Source organism: Talpa europaea, assembly GCF_964194135.1.
Source record: "Talpa europaea genome assembly, chromosome: 7".
Lineage (NCBI taxonomy): Eukaryota > Metazoa > Chordata > Mammalia > Eulipotyphla > Talpidae > Talpa > Talpa europaea.
Genome location: NC_140074.1, coordinates 87,366,688 through 87,384,815, shown reverse-complemented (window position 1 = coordinate 87,384,815; position 18,128 = coordinate 87,366,688). Strand labels below are relative to the sequence as shown.

At 50.3% G+C, this 18,128-nt stretch overlaps 1 protein-coding gene across 1 annotated transcript; it reads left to right on the top strand.

Moving 5' to 3' along the window:
* Positions 1 to 214: 214 nt before the first annotated feature.
* On the top strand, positions 215 to 8,085 carry CCDC92B (coiled-coil domain containing 92B; the record flags this gene model as incomplete). The annotated part of the gene is made up of 3 exons (XM_084237876.1): positions 215 to 344; positions 3,997 to 4,044; positions 7,484 to 8,085. The coding sequence occupies 3 exons, from the start codon at positions 215 to 217 to the stop codon at positions 8,083 to 8,085; spliced, it is 780 nt and encodes a 259-aa protein (XP_084094002.1).
* Positions 8,086 to 18,128: the final 10,043 nt, after the last annotated feature.

Here is an 18,128-nt window from a genome sequence, read left to right as displayed (position 1 = left end):
TTAATGGGAATAATTATACTGCCCTGCCAACACATCTGCTTATGCAAGAAACTTCAGTGAGTAAATGGAGGGAAAATGACTGCAGTGGCAGAACTGTCTACCTGGGCAGTTGAAAGAGACTATGAGAAATCTGAAGGTGGGCAGGGCAGATGGACCCAGAAAATGTGGGTTCACCTTGTCATCCTCCCCAGGTGGGTCCCAGGACTGGATCGCAATGGATACTGTGTCCCTGGAGCATCAGATCCAGAGCGTGCAACGCCATATCAGCTTCCTGAAAAAGGAGCAGATGGCCCTGCTGCGAGACCTGCACCTAGAAATCCTGAGGCTGCAGAAACGCTGCTCAGGTGAGGCCAAGAGGGATGGCCAGAAGGGTGGAGGCGCGGGGAGCTGGGGGTGACCGGCAACGTAAGCACTAGCTCTGATGGGACACCCTCTCTGAGCCTTACAAGAATCCTGCAGGTGGGTGTTCATCATCTCTTTTTCTAGATGAGGAAACTGAGTCTTGGGGATGTGAGATAGTAGTTTCAGGGCAATAGCTTCTGGCTAGGCCCAGAGGGATATCAGAGACCCATTCCAGGGGACTTCTGTACTTTTCTACTAAATGTTCATTAAGCACCTCCCAGTCCTCAAGAAGCCCTCAATCTAGTTGGGGAGACACACAGCCCAGCAGTACTATTAAGATCCATACAAAAGAAAGAGGGCCATGAGTTCACAGACATGGTTGTCTAGCATAAGAAGCAGGTGATGGAGGAGACCAGGCATTCAGGTTCCCCAGAGGAGGGGACATTTCCTCACCTTTAAGCCTGAGTAAGATTTAGACATGTTGAGATATTATAGGGGGATGAGGGGGTAGAAAGCATTCCAAATGAAGGAGCAGCATGGTGAAGTCCAGAGGGTAGGAAATCAAAAGCTCATGAAAAGTTCTATTTGACTGGGTAAAGCTGCACTTAAAGGAGATTAGTGAGAAATACAGCTAGGGCCAGATGGAAGAAGACCTTGACAAATATCAGGACAGCTAAGAAGTAGGGCCTGTCCACCTTGGTAGTAGAGAGCCACTGAAGGTTTTTGAACAGTATCACACTGCACTAAAAAATGCAATCTGATAGCTGTATGGAAGATGAATTAGAGGGGGGCGGGGGGCAGGTTGACTAGTGACGGGGCTGATGAAACGGTTCGGGGAGAGGTGGAAGTAAAGGAGCAATGAAAGGCAGATTGAAGGACAGCCCATTGATTTCTGAGCAGGACAGGGGTGGACAGAGGACTAAGGATGAAGCAAAATCCCAGGCCTGACCTCTACTCTTGGACATCAGTCTTCAGCTATCTGGCCCTCTCACAGCCTTGGCTCTGACCCATATGCTCACCCAGGCTAAGTCTCCAAGTACAGGCTTTAGACCCAGTGACTCAGAATGTCTCAGCTGAAATGACCAAACCTCTTCATTGCACAAGCAGGTAAACTGAGGCACAGAGAGAGACAGAGCCCCATTATATGCTAGTGGCAGAACAAGGATTAGAACACAATCTGTACGCTCCCCAAGATGCTCAGACTTCTACCCATTACAGTTCTTGCTCAGGAGAGGGCCCAGAGGATTGAGTGACCTGTCTGGCTTCTCATGGTGGCATGAGAAGCTAGTAGTCCTGACCCTCAGCCCCCACAGCCTCCTCTATCTCCATATCCATGCACTCAGTTGCCACATTTCAAGGCCAGACTCCCTGCAATCTCCCCCCAAGGCTAGATGGCAGCAGAGACCAGCCCAGGGGAGCAGGATTGGCCTATGCCCACCTACCCCTAACTTGTGCCTTCTTTTTTTTTTTTCTAAAACCATTTTTTATTGCAGTTATAACATTAAAGGAAAATTGAGGTGAGCGAATCCTAAGACTATATAGCTCTTACTCTGATTTCTTTCGCTTTGCTCTAATTCTGAAAATCTGGGTTCTTCCACTCAGGACACAAGCCAGGATCCCAAGCAGATGTAATAGTCAGTAACAGAGGGCCTTTGGCCCCCACCACCCTTCTCAGACGGGTATGAGTCTGCAGCCTCTTGGTTATTGATTAAGGAGATAAAAATAACTATGTGCTGGCCTGGAGCACCACTCTTGGGGCTGAAATGACTGAATAAGGCCCTCCTTCCAAGAGGTGGGGAGTGAGGAGGAGAAAGGAACAGACAAAGGAGAAGATTTTTTTTAAAGAGATTAAAGAAACCACAGAGACTAGAGAGAGGGTGGGAGTAGCAGCCAAGGGGATAGAGATGCAGAGAGCCTGCCATAAAAGGATGCAGACTTAGAATGAAGGGGTTTTCTGGATTGCAGCCCCCCATGTATTCAGCACTGACTCAGCCCTACATTAAGCCTTCTGTTTATTTTGTCATTTAATCCTGGCATCAGCCCCTAGTGAGGCAGATGTTATTTCATCCCCATTCTACAGATGCAAAAACTGATGCTCCGATGTGCTCTCACTGGCCCAGGGTCACACAGTACATCTGACCTTTCAGCGTGCTCATCTAAACTGGGAGGACTGGCCAGAGATGCACAGGGAAGGTGATGGGAGGGGAGTAGTGCAAAGCAGGGATTCTGTCTTCCCTCTCCTGACTGGGTGGTTAAGGGCTGAGCAGAAACTAGCCCAAAGGGAGTTAGTGGCAGAGCCAGAATCCCCTGGGATATGTCCTTGAACCTAGTCCAAGGTCTCTTGGGCAATATCACAGGGCCTTGGAGGAGAGGCTAAGTTGGCCCAGGAAGTCCCAAGAGAGGGTGGTGGAGGCATCAGAATCTTCCCAGGGGCCTCAGGACCTGAGGAGGTTCAGGCTTCGGTCACATCAAAAGGCCCAGGCACCCTGGCTCTGTCTCCTAGCAACAGTTAGCCTCTCAGGGAAGGCACCTCCAGCGAAGCCTGTGGTTTTTAGAAGAGCAGGTGAAGGCAATGAGGAGTGGCAGACAGAGGACCCACAAGCTTGGTCTTTGCAGGTGCTGCTGGGCCTCAACTCCCAGAGATATGCTACCTTCCTCCTATCCCAGATTCACACTTTCTCCCTTTGGGCACCACACCGTGTCCCCACAGGTACACCCAGGGGCTCCTGAGGCGAAAGGTGCCCTTCATCACAGGCAGCTTTAGATCCTAGGAGCCCTCCAGACATTTCACTCTTGAGGGGGGTGAGGGTGGAGCTGAAAAAATTATCAAACTCAGTTGGGCTAAGGGTAGGGCAGTCTGGGTTCTAAGGAATGGGGACAGGCAGACAGGCCCACTAGAAGACAGAGGAGAGGAGACTAGGCTGCTAACCCCCTCAGGGCAGGGCTCCCCGGCCGCCTTGCCCCACCCCCTCAGCGCCAAGCCAAGTACCATGCAGGCTTGCATCAGCAGGTGGTGCTGTCCTCCCCAAAGCCCCTCTCCCAGCCTTGTGGAATGGCAGAACCCGGGCTGGGAAAAGAGGCAGCAGGACTGAGGTTCAGAAAATAACATAGGCACAGCATTACTGGTTGTGAGACGTGTCCTGTTGGTAAACAGTCACTACCTTGAGTCCCCCTCCAGTGTCCCCAAGCTGCTCAGCACACTCCAGCCTTCCCAGATTCATTAACTCAGTATCAAATGCTCTGTGCTTAGTGCAACGTAGGTTTCCAGGATGACTTTGACTGGCTGGCATGTATTTATTTATATATCCATTCTGAGAAGGGGCTCAATCCCATAACAGTGAACTGACCCCCAAACCCATGTCACAAAGCTTACACTGCAAAGATCTCTGGGCTTAGAATCAGATAGTTAAGTCTTGGAAATATCGCTTCATCTTGTCCCCTTGTTGGGTTGCAGTAAAATAGTTGTGTGCCGGCGGGGGGGGGGGGGGGGGGCGGTGCTTAGAATCCTTATTGCCACTTTTACTGAGCTGTAATTCCCAATATACTCTCTCTCTCTCTTCCTCTCTCTCTCTCTCTCTCTCTCTCTCTCACACACACACACACACACACACACACACACACACACAAATTGTCTTTTCTTTTCTCTTCTCCCAGAACTGACTCATGACCTGGAGATGAGAGAGGCCCAATCTCACCAGCAAGGTAAGAGAAGGATAATAAGTGGGGAGGTGCCACAGGGGCCCAATTTATAGGACCCAAGTCTTTTCTTCACCACTTAGTGGGAACCCACTTAGTAGGACCCAAGTATTCTCTAGCCCCAGTCTAGGCTTGGGGACAGCCACTCCTCAGCTTGGTAAGCAGAGTGCAGGCTGTCTAGCCAGCTAGGTAACTTTGTGCAGTGAAAATCTGCACCACCATCCATGGTGCCCTGTATCCATGTCTTTATCCAAAGTGGGACCATGAAAGCAGAAAGAAGATGGTGCCCACCAGATTATATGGTCGACTTCATTTCTGAGACCTATCTCTCCAATCATTTCCATCCTTGCCAAAAGATGGAATCACTGACCTTGATTCCCATGGTCAGTGTCCATGGTCAGTGTCTATAGTTACACTATAGAGTGTAAAGATGCACCACAAAGGGTCCTTGACTTCGAGGAAGTTAATCTAGATGAGGAGAAAAGAGACACACTCACATTAGCAAATCCTTCATTTTACAGAAGCATAACTTCTTGCCATTGTAGCAATTCTACTAAAAATATTTGCTTACAGATTATTACTTCACCCACAAAATGTGGGTGGGGCAGGGAGATGGTTTTCAGTGGGTATAGAGTTTCAGTTTTGCAAGATGAAAGACCTAAAGATCTGTTGTACAACATGAGCATACTTAATACTACTGAACTGTATACTTAATAGTGCCAAATTTATGTTGTTGTTTTAAAGATTTATTTATTTATGCATACAAGAACTGGGGTGTAAGACAGAGGTGCAGGGGGTTTGAGGATTCACCAGAGACAGGGTGGGGAGCAGACAGGCAGATCTACTGAAATACACTGCTGAGAGGAGCAGCGGATGAGACAGGAGAGGTCTGCTGCACCATGTGGGTTGCTCCCTCGCCAGCTGGGATCAAACAGGTGCTGCAGTGGCTTGCAGCAGCTTGATAGTGCTGTCTTTAACCCCTGCGCCACCAGGGAGGCCCTGTTGTTGTTTTTTTAACTGCAATTAAACCCCCCCCCTTTTTTTAAGAGGAGGTTGCATTGTTGAGATATCAGTCACCAGATTACATGATCTCTGAGAACTAGGACTGGGTGTTACTCATTGTCTCTCAATGTAAGACCCATTACCTGATGTGAAAAGTGACTCAGTAAATAATTAATTAAAAATGAATCACAAAAATACTTTTTCTCATCCAGAAGGGTTTTAAGAATGGACTCCCTGCTGTATTGATGTGCTACTTATAGATAAGACCTAGGCATGGGGAAGACTGGGTGTTTAAGGTAAAATGTTAGAAGACCTACAGATTGCTTTGCATTTTCATGCATAAAAATCTAAACATGTGAACTTGAACCAATTCTGCCCCCTTCTTCAAGTGGCAACCACTTGTTGACTAGGTGCTTGGAGGAAGAGAACACATGTCCCAGGCTTCAGGGAAAGACAGATCTGTAACAATAACAGCTTTCACATTACCTATCTGTTAGCCTTCCTTTGAAAGTGTTTTGGGGGGGTCCTCCCCTGGTGGTGCAGTGTTGGAGCGCTGAGCTGCGAAGCTGCCCACAGCCTCTGCAGCGCTGGTTCGATCCCCGGCCGCTGGCGAGGGTCCCACATGGCGTGCAGACCTCTCCCATCTTGTCCACTGCTCCCCTCAGCAGTGTATTTCTTTGTCAGTCTGCCTGTTCTGTTCCCAGCTCTGGCTCTGGTGAATTTTCTCACCCTCCCGCGCTTCTGACTGTACCCAGTGCTTGTATAAATAAATGAATAAATCTTTAAAAAAAAAAAAAGAAAGGGTTTGGGGTTATCTGAGTTCAAAGTACTGCCCCAGTGTCCACATTTTTATCTTCTCTCTCAATAGGCTTGAGCAGCTTTATCATTATCTTCCTGTCACTTGGTAATTTTCATGTCCCTTCCTGTGTCATCTTTTTTTTTTTAAAGATTTATTTATTTATTCATTCATTTATTTATTTATTTATTTATACAAGCAGTGGGTACAGTCAGAAGCACGGGAGGGTGAGAGAATTCACCAGAGCCAGAGTGGGGAGCAGAGCAGGCAGAAGGACTGAAGTACACTGCTGAGGGGAGCAGCGGGCGGCAGGAGAGGTCTGTGCGCCATGTGGGACCCTCCTCCAGTGGCCGGGGAGCAGCCGGGGATCGAACCGGCGCTGCAGAGGCTGCGGGCAGCTTCGCAACCCAGCGCTCAACCGCTGCGCCAACGGGGAGGCCCTTCCTGTGTCATCTTTTGGCAAGTTTTGGGGCACACTGATTCTACTCCCCTCCCCCCACCCCCCACACATATACACTCCCAGTTTTTTCAGGTCTTTGCTCTTTTTTTAATTTTTTAAAATTTATTTATGCATACAAGAACTGGGGTATTGGGCCTCCCTGGAGCCTTAGGGCTTAAAGACCGCGCTATCAAGCTGTCACCAGCCACTGCAGCACTAGTTGGATCCCCTGCTGGCCAGGAAAAACCCATATGGTGCAGCAGACCTTTCCTGACTCACCGGCTGCTCCCCTCAGCAGTGTATTTCAGTAGATCTGCGTGTTCTGTTCCCCACTCTGTCTCTGGTGAATCCTCTCTCTCTCTCTCTCTCTCTCTCTCTCTCTCTCTCTCTCTCTCTCTCACACACACACACACACACACACACACACACACACACACCACCTCCGCACCTCTGGCCTACACCCCAGTTCTTTCATGCATAAATAAATCTTTTTAAAAAAAGTAAGAACTGGGGTATGGGCCAGAGGTGTGGTGATGAGAGGATTCACCAGAGACAGCGTGGGGAGCAGAACAGGTGGATCCACCACTCTGAGGGGAGCAGCGGGTGAGACAGAACTCAGGCCACAGTGGTGATAGCGCTGAGATTTAACCCCTGCACCACTAGAGAGGTCTCTCAGGCCCTTGCTCGTATGTCTCTTTGGACAAGTTGTTCCCTTTGTCAGAAGAAGCACCCTTCTCTCCCCCTTCATCCCTTCACTTCCATTTGGCCTGAAGGGCCATTCCTAGCTCAAGTCTGCCTTCTGCTGAGAAACCTTCCCCAATAGGTCAGTCTCCTACTGCAGTCCTGGCATCAGCACATGTCATGCAGGCAACCTCATGCTCGCTTGTGGTTGCTCTAAGCTTCCTGAGGAATGTTTTCTTAACCACCAAGTGCCCAGTGCCAAACACAATATACATAGTAAGGGTTCAACAAATATTTGTCGGGTGAACAAATGGTCATGGAGGATTTTACATTTGAGTGAAACCTAAAGAATTAGAGGAGAGGCCAAGCAGAGATTGGGATAGGTGGAGAGGCCCTGAGGAAGAAAAAGGCCTCTGAGGCCTAGCTTGGCAGGACACGTACACGTTGGCGAGGTGCCGGGCTTTGTTACGTGGGTTGTGAGCTGTGCAGGGAGGCCGTCAACGCTCCCCTCTCTCGCCCCTCTCCAGAGGCCGCGTCCCTCGAGCTGGAGAGCAAGTGTCGCGCGCTGGAGTCGCAGCTGGCGGCGCGGGCCGAGGCCAACGCCGAGCTGCGGCGGGAGGTGGCGCAGCGCGAGGCGCTCGTGTCGGCGCTGCGCTGCAGCCTGCGGGCCGAGGAGCGCCGCTTCCTGGAGGAGCTGCGTCGCCGCAGCCACCGCGCCACCGTGCTGGGCACCGAGCTGCAGAAGCACACCGAGGCGGCCGCCTACCTCTCGTGCCAGCTGCACGCGGCGCGCCAGAGACTGCAGACGCCGCGCCCGGGCCCCGGCCCCGAGCCGCGGCCGCGCCGGCGCGCACAGAAGGCCCGGCGCCCGCCCGTCGCCGCCGCGGAGGCCGCCGCCAAGGGCCCCGGCCGGGACTGGGCCGCCTGGGACCGCGGGGCTGGCGCCCTGGACGACACCGAACCCATGCCCGACCCCGCGCTCTTCCTCTACGCCCGGAGGCCCCCGCGGCCCGGTGGCCGCGGCCCGCGCCAGCAGCCTCCGCAAGACCAAGTCGACCTGCAGCCGGCGCCCTGCCCGAACCCCCCAGCAGCGCCCAGCCCCCCTGGCGCGCCCGGGGACCCGGAGTAGGCACCAAGCTGGCAAGGTGGGGCGAGGGGAAGGCCCGACCCCCGCGAGGGACGCAGCTCGGGCCGCGCGCAGGCAGGTTTCGGGGGCTGGGAGAACCGGCCTCTCCTTCAGGGAGCGAGGGGAGGCGGCCCCAGCTCCCCACCCCTTTCAACCGCCCCCGCCTTTTGTATTTCCCAACGTTTCCGAAGCTTTGAGCTCTCCCCTCCCGCAAGGGAGCACCTTCGCCGGGCTGAGCGAGTGCACTTTTTTTTGTGGAAAGGACTCGAAGTACAGATCCTTATCTGTTCCCCACCTGCCACCCGGCGGGGGGTCACGCCCCGCCTCAGGAAAGCCGACAATCGTTTGCCTGTAGTGGGGAGGCTGGAGTGGCCTCCGGGGAGGCTGGAGTGGCCTCCGGGAAGGAACACGGAATGGCACTTAACGCGCCTAGGCCTTCCAGCTCTCCCCTCCGGCCTCCCTCAGCCCCGCAGGGCTGCCTTTCCCACCAAGCCTTCCTCCAAGGAGTGGAGGGCTGAAGGCTGGACTTCTTCCTCTGAAGTCTCTTCCTCCCACTCCCTCGCCCCCTGTAAGTCCTTACAGATGAGCACCCAACACTTTAGAAGACACCTCCTCCCAGAGCCCCTGGGGAGGAAAGTGTGCCTGATGGAAGTTTGAACTTCTGGAAGGTAGCACCCATAGACCCTTACAGAATGGATTTGATGGCAGAACCTGGGCCAGAGCTGTCTCCAGCTCACTTCTTGCCCAGGATGCCAGCCTAGGTATTTGGACTAGGAGCTGTGCTGGGGAAGTGAGGTGGAACACCCCCTGCTGCCCGATCAGGCTCGTGCAAGGGCAGAAGCGGCCTTCAGGAGGTAGCTGGGAATGGAAAGGCTGCCCTGGGAGTTTCCCTAGTCCTGTTTATTGGTGCTAATTTTGTCCAGTTTTCTAATTAGCTGGTTATACCCAGAGGTTGAAGGAAATCCCCTTACCCTCTTTGAAAAGGCAGTTATTGATAGAGATTTGAGTTTACTGGGGGGGTTTGGAGAGGACACAGGTTAGGCCACAGCTTGGCCCCCTCCAGGGATGCCCCCAATCCTATGAGACCTGACAGTGACGGGATGCTCAGTACCCTTCTGTGAAGGTTGGGGAGTGGCAAGATGGAAAGTGGCATGCCCCACCTCTAACTGCATCTCTTCCCAGCTCCCCTCTCACTACCAAAGGCAGGAAGTACGGTTCCAGTCCAGCTTGTCGCCCCCTCCCCAAGACCAGCTACAAAGAAAACCCTCTAGAGTGCTCTTCCCCCACACCCTATGCCAGCCCTCCTCTGTGGGTCCTGCATCCAGTCCTAAGTGCCTGTGAGGTCTTCCAGGGGTTGCCAAGAGAACATGGGGGCAGGAAGAGCCCTTTACCTTAACAAACACCCCATCCTGGCATGTCCTAAGCTTGCTGAGGCCAAGCATTCTGTGTCACCCGGGGATTTGGAAAGTGAGCAGAGTCAGTCTCTAGAAGTAATGAACCCTTCTCACCTCGTGGCTCCCATAAAGAAGAGATAAGGAATCACCATTCATATCCTCTTTCACTGTATCTGTTAGAGGGAGCAAGAAATAGGCAAGGGGGAAGCAGTGTACACACCCCCAGCCCACACAAACATGCAGTCCCATCCCAGTTGGCCACACTCAGGACTGCTCAGGCCATGAGCAATAACCAGGCCTGGCTGGGAGTGTCCAGCCTCTAGGAGCAGATGGCCAAGGTGTGGGCAACCTGGGACGGACAGTGCTCTCCAGTCTAAGTTGGACCAAGAAGTGGCCTAGGGTCCTTGCTTTGCCTGCCCCCCTACCCAAACCCCCCATTTCTGTGATTGGACCTCTGCCATCTGTGTCTCCCCTAAAGTGTAACTCATTCTACCCCTCATCTTATCACCCTCTCTTCCATAATGTATCTGTGTGAGGAGGCCTGTCTCCTCTCTCTTGGCTGCAATCACTTGAAGGGGCCCAGAGGACTGTGAGGAGGATGTATGGAGGAGTCTGCCCAGACCCTCATCTTCCACAACCACACTTTTGGGGTGAACAGGGTGACTTTGTTATGTCAGTTCTACTACAGAGATGGTAAAGTACTTTATCCACCCACCCACCCACTAAAAGCCATAGTTATGGCCACCTGGCCTTGCCCCCAGCTCTATAGCAATAGCCTTCTTTCCCCCCCAACCCCCCACCAGTACCCAGGGTGTCAGGGCTAGGACCCTAACCATAGCCCTACCCCAGGATCTTCCAGCAGCCTGCCTGCCTCTCCCCAAGTGACCCCATCAGCACTTCCCAATGCCTGTCCCTCTTCCAGCATCCAGAGATAATGACACTTAATTGTTTGTGGGGTGCTTGGAGATCCCCCAGATGAAAGGTTTCAAGTGCTGGGGCGGCTGACTCACTGACTCTCAGCTGAGGTGTTGGGGGTGTCTGGGAAAGGAAATAAGGCAACCCTCCCCCTCCACTCAGCAGCTGGGGTGGGTGTATGCCTGAGGGAGCTACAAGGTAGCAATCTTAACAGAAATCCCCCTTCCTACCCCTCTCCTGGAAATAATGGAGGAGAGACTTCCCTCCACTTGTCTGCTCCCAGGTTTGGAAGAGTACAGCACAAAAGAACTGGGAGTCAGTGACGGCCCTTGGCCTCAGCAGCCCAAAACTTCTCAGCCTAAGGGCCTGGGAGAGGCCCACCCTCAGCTTCCGGTCCTCCCTCTTCCCTAGCCTGGGGGACCCACCCTGCCAAAGGAAAGGTCACCCTCCCCTGTCCCCCTGGAACACCTGGTTAACTAGAAGGGAAAGATTGCTTCTCTTCCCCATTTGTTCCCTTTTATCTGCTACAAGAATTGCCATTGGGGGTGAGGCATGTTAACAGGGACACTCAGGGGCCCTAGTTGGTACCCCAGTTAACCCCAAAGGGCTGAAGGGGGACCCCTCCCTGTTCTGGAAGCCTGCCAGGAACCAGTGGCAATGCAGCGAGAGGTTCTGTACCCATGCTTTTCCTCCCCCATATCCCACACACAGCGGCCTGCAGTTTGGGAGACTCCACAGGGGTGAAATGGGATAGTCCTTCCCCCAAATAAGCAGCAGAATAGAGATCTCCTGGTGGAGAGGAAGGACACCAAGAGGGTGTGAAGCAGCCTCTTCTCAGTGCAGAGAGCCCAAGATCTCTAAGCACCCACTGGCTGAGGCGCCAGCCTTGAAGGGGGGGCAGGCAGGGCTTCAGAACCACCTGGCAGGAGCCCCATGGACAGGACAGAAAGATCCTGCTCCAAATTCTCTGTTGGCTGCGCTTTTTAATCCAATGCTTTTCAGAGTGTATTCTCTCACCCACGGACATAGAGCCCTGTGCTTTAGGGGTGACTGTCATATGCCTTATTCTTAATAAAATACCTGAAAAATATACCAATCAGACCTCTTCTTTCTGGGCCCTTTGCCCACTCCATCTCCAGGTTTCTGCAGATAGGGGGAGAGGAAATAGGGAGTGGTTTAGGAATTAATCAGTGGGATGGGTGGAACTGGGAGCTGAGACTCTGGAGCCCCCTCCTTGATATTCCTCACTTAAGGCATAAGGCACTCAGAGAGATATTTTGACACTCAAACTAGCCATGTCTCCGTGCCACCCATAGAAATGAACAAATGAGGTCTTGCATCAGAGGCTCCTGGCTAAGTTGGGAGGTACAGATTTTTTTTTAAAGATTTATGTATACAAGAGCTGGGGTACAGACCAGAGGTGGGGGGTGGTGAGCAGATTCACCAGAGACAGAGTGGGGAGCAGAACAGGCAGACTGACTGAAATACACTGCTGAGGGGAGCAGCGGGCAAGACAGGAGAGGTCTGCTGTGCTATGTGGGTTGCTCCCTGGCCGGCCGGGACCAAACTCATGCTGCAGAGGCCAAGGATTGCTTCATAGTGCTTGTGCCACAAGGGAGGCCCAGGAGGTATAGATTAGAAGGGCTCCAAGCCTGGAAATGCCCATTGTCCTGGTCTGGAAGAAATTCTGAGCTTCTGGCCTTTTTGTCTATTCTGACAAAATACACACTCACTGCCATATGATCCAACTGCAAGAAGCCTTATTCTTCTCTGCTGGTGAGGATTATCCTGGGTCTGCAACTTGGACATTCAGCACACCCAGCACCCACAAGACTTCAAGCCTGTACTGTTTCAGTGTAGATCCAAGTGGTGGATAACTCAGAGAAAAAGCAGCAGCTCTGCAATCTTTTTTATTTTTTTAAAGATCTATCCATTCATGCATGCAAGAGCTGGGGTACAGGCCAGAGATGCGGGGGAGTGAGATGATTCGGCAGAGACAGAGTGGGGCACAGAACAGGCAGACCCACCAAAGTACAAGCTGAGGGGAGCAGTGGGTGAGCCAGGAGAGGTCTGCCGGCAGCTTCATAGGTTACGTCCTAACCCCTTGCACCACCAGGGAGGCCCTCTTTTTTTTTTTTAAGATGTATTTACTTATGCATACAAGAACTGGGGTACAGGCCAGAGGTGTGGTGGGTGGAGAACAGAACAGGCAGACTGACTAAAATACAATGCTGAGGGGAGCAGCAGGTGAGATAGGAGAGGTCTGCTGCGCCATGTGGGTAGCTCCCTGGCCAGCCGGGGAATGAACTTGTGCTGTAGAGGCTGTGGATAACTTCATAGTGCAGTGCTTAATCTCTTGTGCCACCAGGGAGGCCCAGCAGTGCTGCATTCTAAGGATGCAGGGATATACTAGTTTTGCCTGTAAGTCTTCTGATAATAGGACCCATCACTACATTTGAGGAACTTCCCTTCTCCCATCTCAATCCATGTGTTGGGGAATTGACCCAGGTGAGGTGTGTCACATAGATTGGGTTGGAGATGGACATGGTGCTCAGTCTGAGCCAAAGTAAGTCAACCTCAGGACTTTTGCTGGCACCATTCATTCAGTGCACCAGTGAGGTGCTAAAGATACAGCAGCAAACTAAATAGGACTTTTTTTTTTTCTTTTGCGTAGAAGAACAGGGGTGTAGGCCAGAAGTACAGAGGTTGAGAGGGAGGATTCACTAGAGACAGAGTGGGGAGCAGAACAAGTGGATATACTGAAATACACTGCTGAGGGGAGCAGCAGGCAAGTCTGGGGAGGTCAGCTGCACCATATGTGAGTTAGCTCCCTGGCTGGGGATCTAACTCAGGTGGTAGAGGTGATAATGCTGAGACTTAACCCCTATGCCACCAGGGAGGCTCCTAAACATGACTATTGAGAAGGACAAACTCTGGTGGTTAAAATGACACAATAACAGCCTGGAGTTCTGGAAGGCCCTTTGCACCATAAGGCATAGCGTTGCCTGAATATGACACTCCCCAAAAGAAGCAGAAGCAGGAGACACAGGCATAGTTCCTGATATTGAAGCTATCTGGATCCACTATGCCTATATCCCACACACTCTTCCCCTTTTCAGTGATAGGGGTAAACGTCCCTCTTCCATTCTTTTGTTTCTAAGTGGTCAGCTGTGGGGTTTTTCTACTTTTTATTTTTAACTAATTTTAGACTTAGAGAAAAGTTGCAAAAATAATGCAGAGTTCCTATATACCACTCACCCAGCATCTCCTAATGTTAACATCTTTATCATAGTACACTTATCAAAACCAGGAAATTAACTTTGGTATGACCAGTAATTGAACCACAGACCTTATTTAAATTTCACTAGTTTTTCCTCTAGTGTCCTTGTTCCAAGATCCCATTGCATTTGTTTTTCCTTAGTCTCCTTCAATCTGTGACCCTTTTAAAAGTCAATTTGAGTTGGGATTTTAGTCTCATACTGGCCCCAAGAAGCTCTATGATGTTCAAGAATAAGTACTTTGTGGGGGAGATAAAAGTGAACCCAACCACTAAAATACATTGAATAAAAAAGTCTTATAGGGCCTCCCCGGTGGCATAAGGAGTTGAGACACAACCTATGCAGCTATTCGCAGCCACTGCGGCACGAGTTCAATCTCTGACCAGGGAGATACCCAAATGGCACAGTAGACCTCTCCTGACTCTCCCGCTGCTCCCCTTAGCAGTGTATTTCAGTAGATCTGCCTGTTCTGTTCCCCACTCTGTCTCTGGTGAATACTCTGACATCCCACACCTCTGGCCTGTTCTCATATGCATAAATAAATAAATCTAAAAAAAAAAAGTCTTGGGCCTCCCTGGTGGTGCAGAGGTTAAAGACAGCTCTGTTGAACTATCACTGGCCACTGCAGCATGAGTTCGATTCCTGGCCCACCAGGGAAGAATCCACATGGTACAGTGGACCTCTCCTGCCTCGCCCGCTGCTCCCCTCAGCAGTGTGTTTCGGTGGATCTGCCTGTTCTGCTCCCCACTCTCTCTGGTGAGTCTTCTTACCCTCCTCACCTCTGGCTTATACCCCAGTTCTTGTATGCATAAATAAATAAATCTTTTTTTTAAAAAAAAGTCTTATAGTTCTGGAGAGGGAGGGAACAATTCAAGCTGCCAGGATTAAGGAGTTTAACAGACATAATGGTAGCTGAATTTGGCTTAGAGACCTGGGATGGCTTCCACATCTATTCCCCACTACACTCCTCCTAGGGAAGTTGGCATTGGGAAAATCAAGGTGACTTGCTCAAGGTCACAGAATGAAGAAGTCAGAGATGGTGCTAGATTTGAAGTCACTTATATTGATTCCTATCCAGTGTGTCCAGCTATAGCAGACAGGCAGGGCCTACCTCACCTCATCTAGCTCCAGCCTCTGAGGATTAGATTTGAGTGGAGGATGTGCTAGGACCAGACTTTTAGCAAGCTAGGGGAGTATGGCCTGGGGTCTATTATATCCTGGGGCAGCTAGGGGAGGGAAAGCTCAGCACTGGCTAAAAATCTGCCCAGGACTTTGGGGTTTCACATTCAATGTGAGAAAAAAGGAGACAGTTCTTGTCTCAAGACCGTACACCTGTGTTTTTCCTCTTAACAAAACTCTCCTTTAACAAAACTTTTCATTTCAAATGCAGCTGCAGAAGCAGATCTCTGCCCCCGTGTTTATGCAGGTGGCTCTTTTTATCCCTTTCTCCTTTTTGTAATAAATCTATCCTTTTAAAAGGAAAAAAAAAAGAAGGAAAGGAGAAAAGAGGAGAGAAAGGATTAGTCTTAAGGTCTCCCCACAGACCTGTGGGGGTGCTCAACTAGCCCAGCTGAGTCATAGCACAGCGTAGAGATATACAATATCAGCATCAGATAACTAAGAAATCATCTATGCAACCCCCTCAATTTACAGATGGGGAGACTGAGCCTAGGGCAGCTTGCAGGATATGATCCCTCCCCTCCTGGTAGTTCTGCCCACACAGACTTGGGGGTGAAGGAAAAGGAACATTTTTTTTTCTTATGGGTTCTTAGAGTTAGGCCAGGGAGGTAGGAGAGTGACTCCTGCAACCCATGGAGTTTGGGTTCCTTCCCTGCTTCTCCAACCCCTTGGGGACATCTGAAAAGGGATGGGGATAGGAATGGCCAGCTGAGTGGGTGTATCCATCACAATAATTAGGGAGGTGGGAGGCTTTAAGCAACCTAATTAGGGAGGCTAGGTCTCAGCCTTGATAAAGGCTCCCTTCCTACTTACTTAGCATCTTTTTTTTTTTTCTTAAAGATTTATTTATTTATGTATACAAGAACTGGGGTACAGACCAGAGGTGTCGGTGAGAGGATTTACCAGAGACATAGTGGAGAACAGAACAGGCAGATCTGAAATACACTGCTGAGGGGAGCAGCGGGTGAGACAGGAGAGGTCTGCTGCACCATGTGGGTTGCTCCCTCGCCAGGGGCTGAACTCCTGCTACAGAGGCTGCAGATTGCTTCATAGTGCTGTGCTTAACCTCTTGCACCACCAGGGAGGCTCCTTACTTAGCATCTTAATACAAAGCCCTTAACATGGGGGAGCTGAGGTACTGAGAGTACCAGTCAGGCTGCCTGAGGACAGGGACTGTGTAACAGAAGGCTGCTAAGGAAAGGGGAGGGAATGTGTGGAAGTCAAGTTACTGGTTCTGAGGCTGCTGGCATGGTTAGTGAGTGGCCAGGCCCATGGACAGAATAATTAGCAGCATCCATGCTGACCTGCAGGCACTTGATCATGAGGACAGGAAAGGAAGGTCAGGACATGGTAAAGCTGGTCTTTCCAGAGCTCAACCTGCTGGGCCTCAGCCAGGCAGCGTAGAAATGATCTGAAGTCCTGAAAACAAAGGTCAAAGCATACTATCACAAAAGGGATATCTGCAAGGAAGCCAAGATATTATAAATTGTGATGGGGGTCAGAGGTGAAACTTTAGCTGCTAGTAAGACACTCCCCTCAGCATCCTAGAACCCTAAAAAGGACTGTTTGATACTCCCTATATCAGGTGATTCATTCAACCAACAAATGTGTGTGAAGCAAGCACCTACTGTGCCTCAGGTTGTGGGAAGATGCTGGAATACCCAGATAAATAATGCATGATCTTTGCTTTCAAAAAGTTCCCTGGTATAGCAGTTGGATTGAGAACCAGATATCCCAGTTGGACCAAGACAATGTCCACCTATGTCGGATGTCCCAATGTTGTTATTTTTTTAAGATTTATTTTTATTTATGCATACAAGAACTGGGTTGTAGACCAGAGGTGCAGGAGGTGAGAGGATTCACCAGAGACAGAGTTGGGAGCAGAATAAAGAGCTCTACTGAAATACACTGCTGAGGGTAGCAGCAGGCAAGACAGGAGAGGTCTGCTGTGCCATGTGGGTAGCTTCCTGGCCAGCCGGGGATCGAACTTGTGCTGCAAATAGCTTCACAATGTGGTGCTTAACCCCTTGCGCCACCAGGGTGGTCCCTCACTTTCACTTTTGATCAAGGTCTAAACTAAACTATGAGGTGAACTTAATCCTAGCATTATGTACAGACAATGGAAATAGTTGGGGAAAGTGGTGGGAATAGTGGCTGTTAAAACACTGATGAAGACATTAAAAGCAAGAAACAATCCACTTTCAATATGACCAGAGGGACTTCCCTGGCATAGGGGTTAAGTGCTATCAGGGCTATTTTGCTATCACCTCTGCAGACTGAGTTTGACTCTCAGCCAGGGAGCTAACTAACCCACATGGCACAGCAGACCTCTCCTGTCTCGCCCACTGCTCCCCTCAGCAGTATATTTCAGTAGATCCGCCTATTCTGCTCCCCACTGTCTCTGGTGAATCCTTTCACCCCCAAGCCCCCACCTCTGCCCTACACCCCAGTTCTTCTATACAAAAATAAATAAATAAAATAAAGGTTAAGAAGGATTTTAAGAGGAATCATCTGGGTGGACACAGAGGGAGGGACTCTGGGAACTTATTTACTCACTTTTTTTTAAAGATTTATTTATTTATACAAGAACCGGGGTACAGGCCAGATGTACGGGAGGGTGAGAGGATTCACCAGAGACATAGCGGGGAACAGAACAGGCAGATTGACTGAAATACACTGCTGAGGGGAGCAGCAGGCGAGTCAGGAGAGGCTGCGCCAAGTGGGAATCTCCCTGGCCAGCCAGGATCCAATCCGCACTGCATTGGCTGAGGACAGCTTCACAGTGCTAAGTTCAACCGCCTGCATCACCAGGGAGGCCCACTCTTTTATTTTTTAAAGCACTTAAATTTTATTTAGAATTTTGAGTGAGTACTAGAGCCACATGACTCAAACTTCAAAAAGTACAAAAAGGAATGCAGTGAAAGCCCTCACCTGACCCGGCACCTTGTTTCCCTTCCCAGACTACCAAGTTTACCGGTTCTTTTCTATTCTTCTAGATAGACCTATTCTTTGTATACACAAGAACATGAGCATATATATATATCTTTCCCTTTTGTAACACAAATGGTAACATACTGTACCTGCTTTTCTTCATCCTGATTTTTTTATTTAATATATTCTAGAGATTGTCCTATATTAGTACAGAAAGAAGTTTCTTGTTCCATTTTATGGCTGGATAATATTCCATTGTGTGATTGTACCAGAATTTTTTTTTTAGAAATTTTTTAGAAGATTTATTTATTTATGCATACAAGAGCTGGGTGCAGGCCAGAGGTACAGG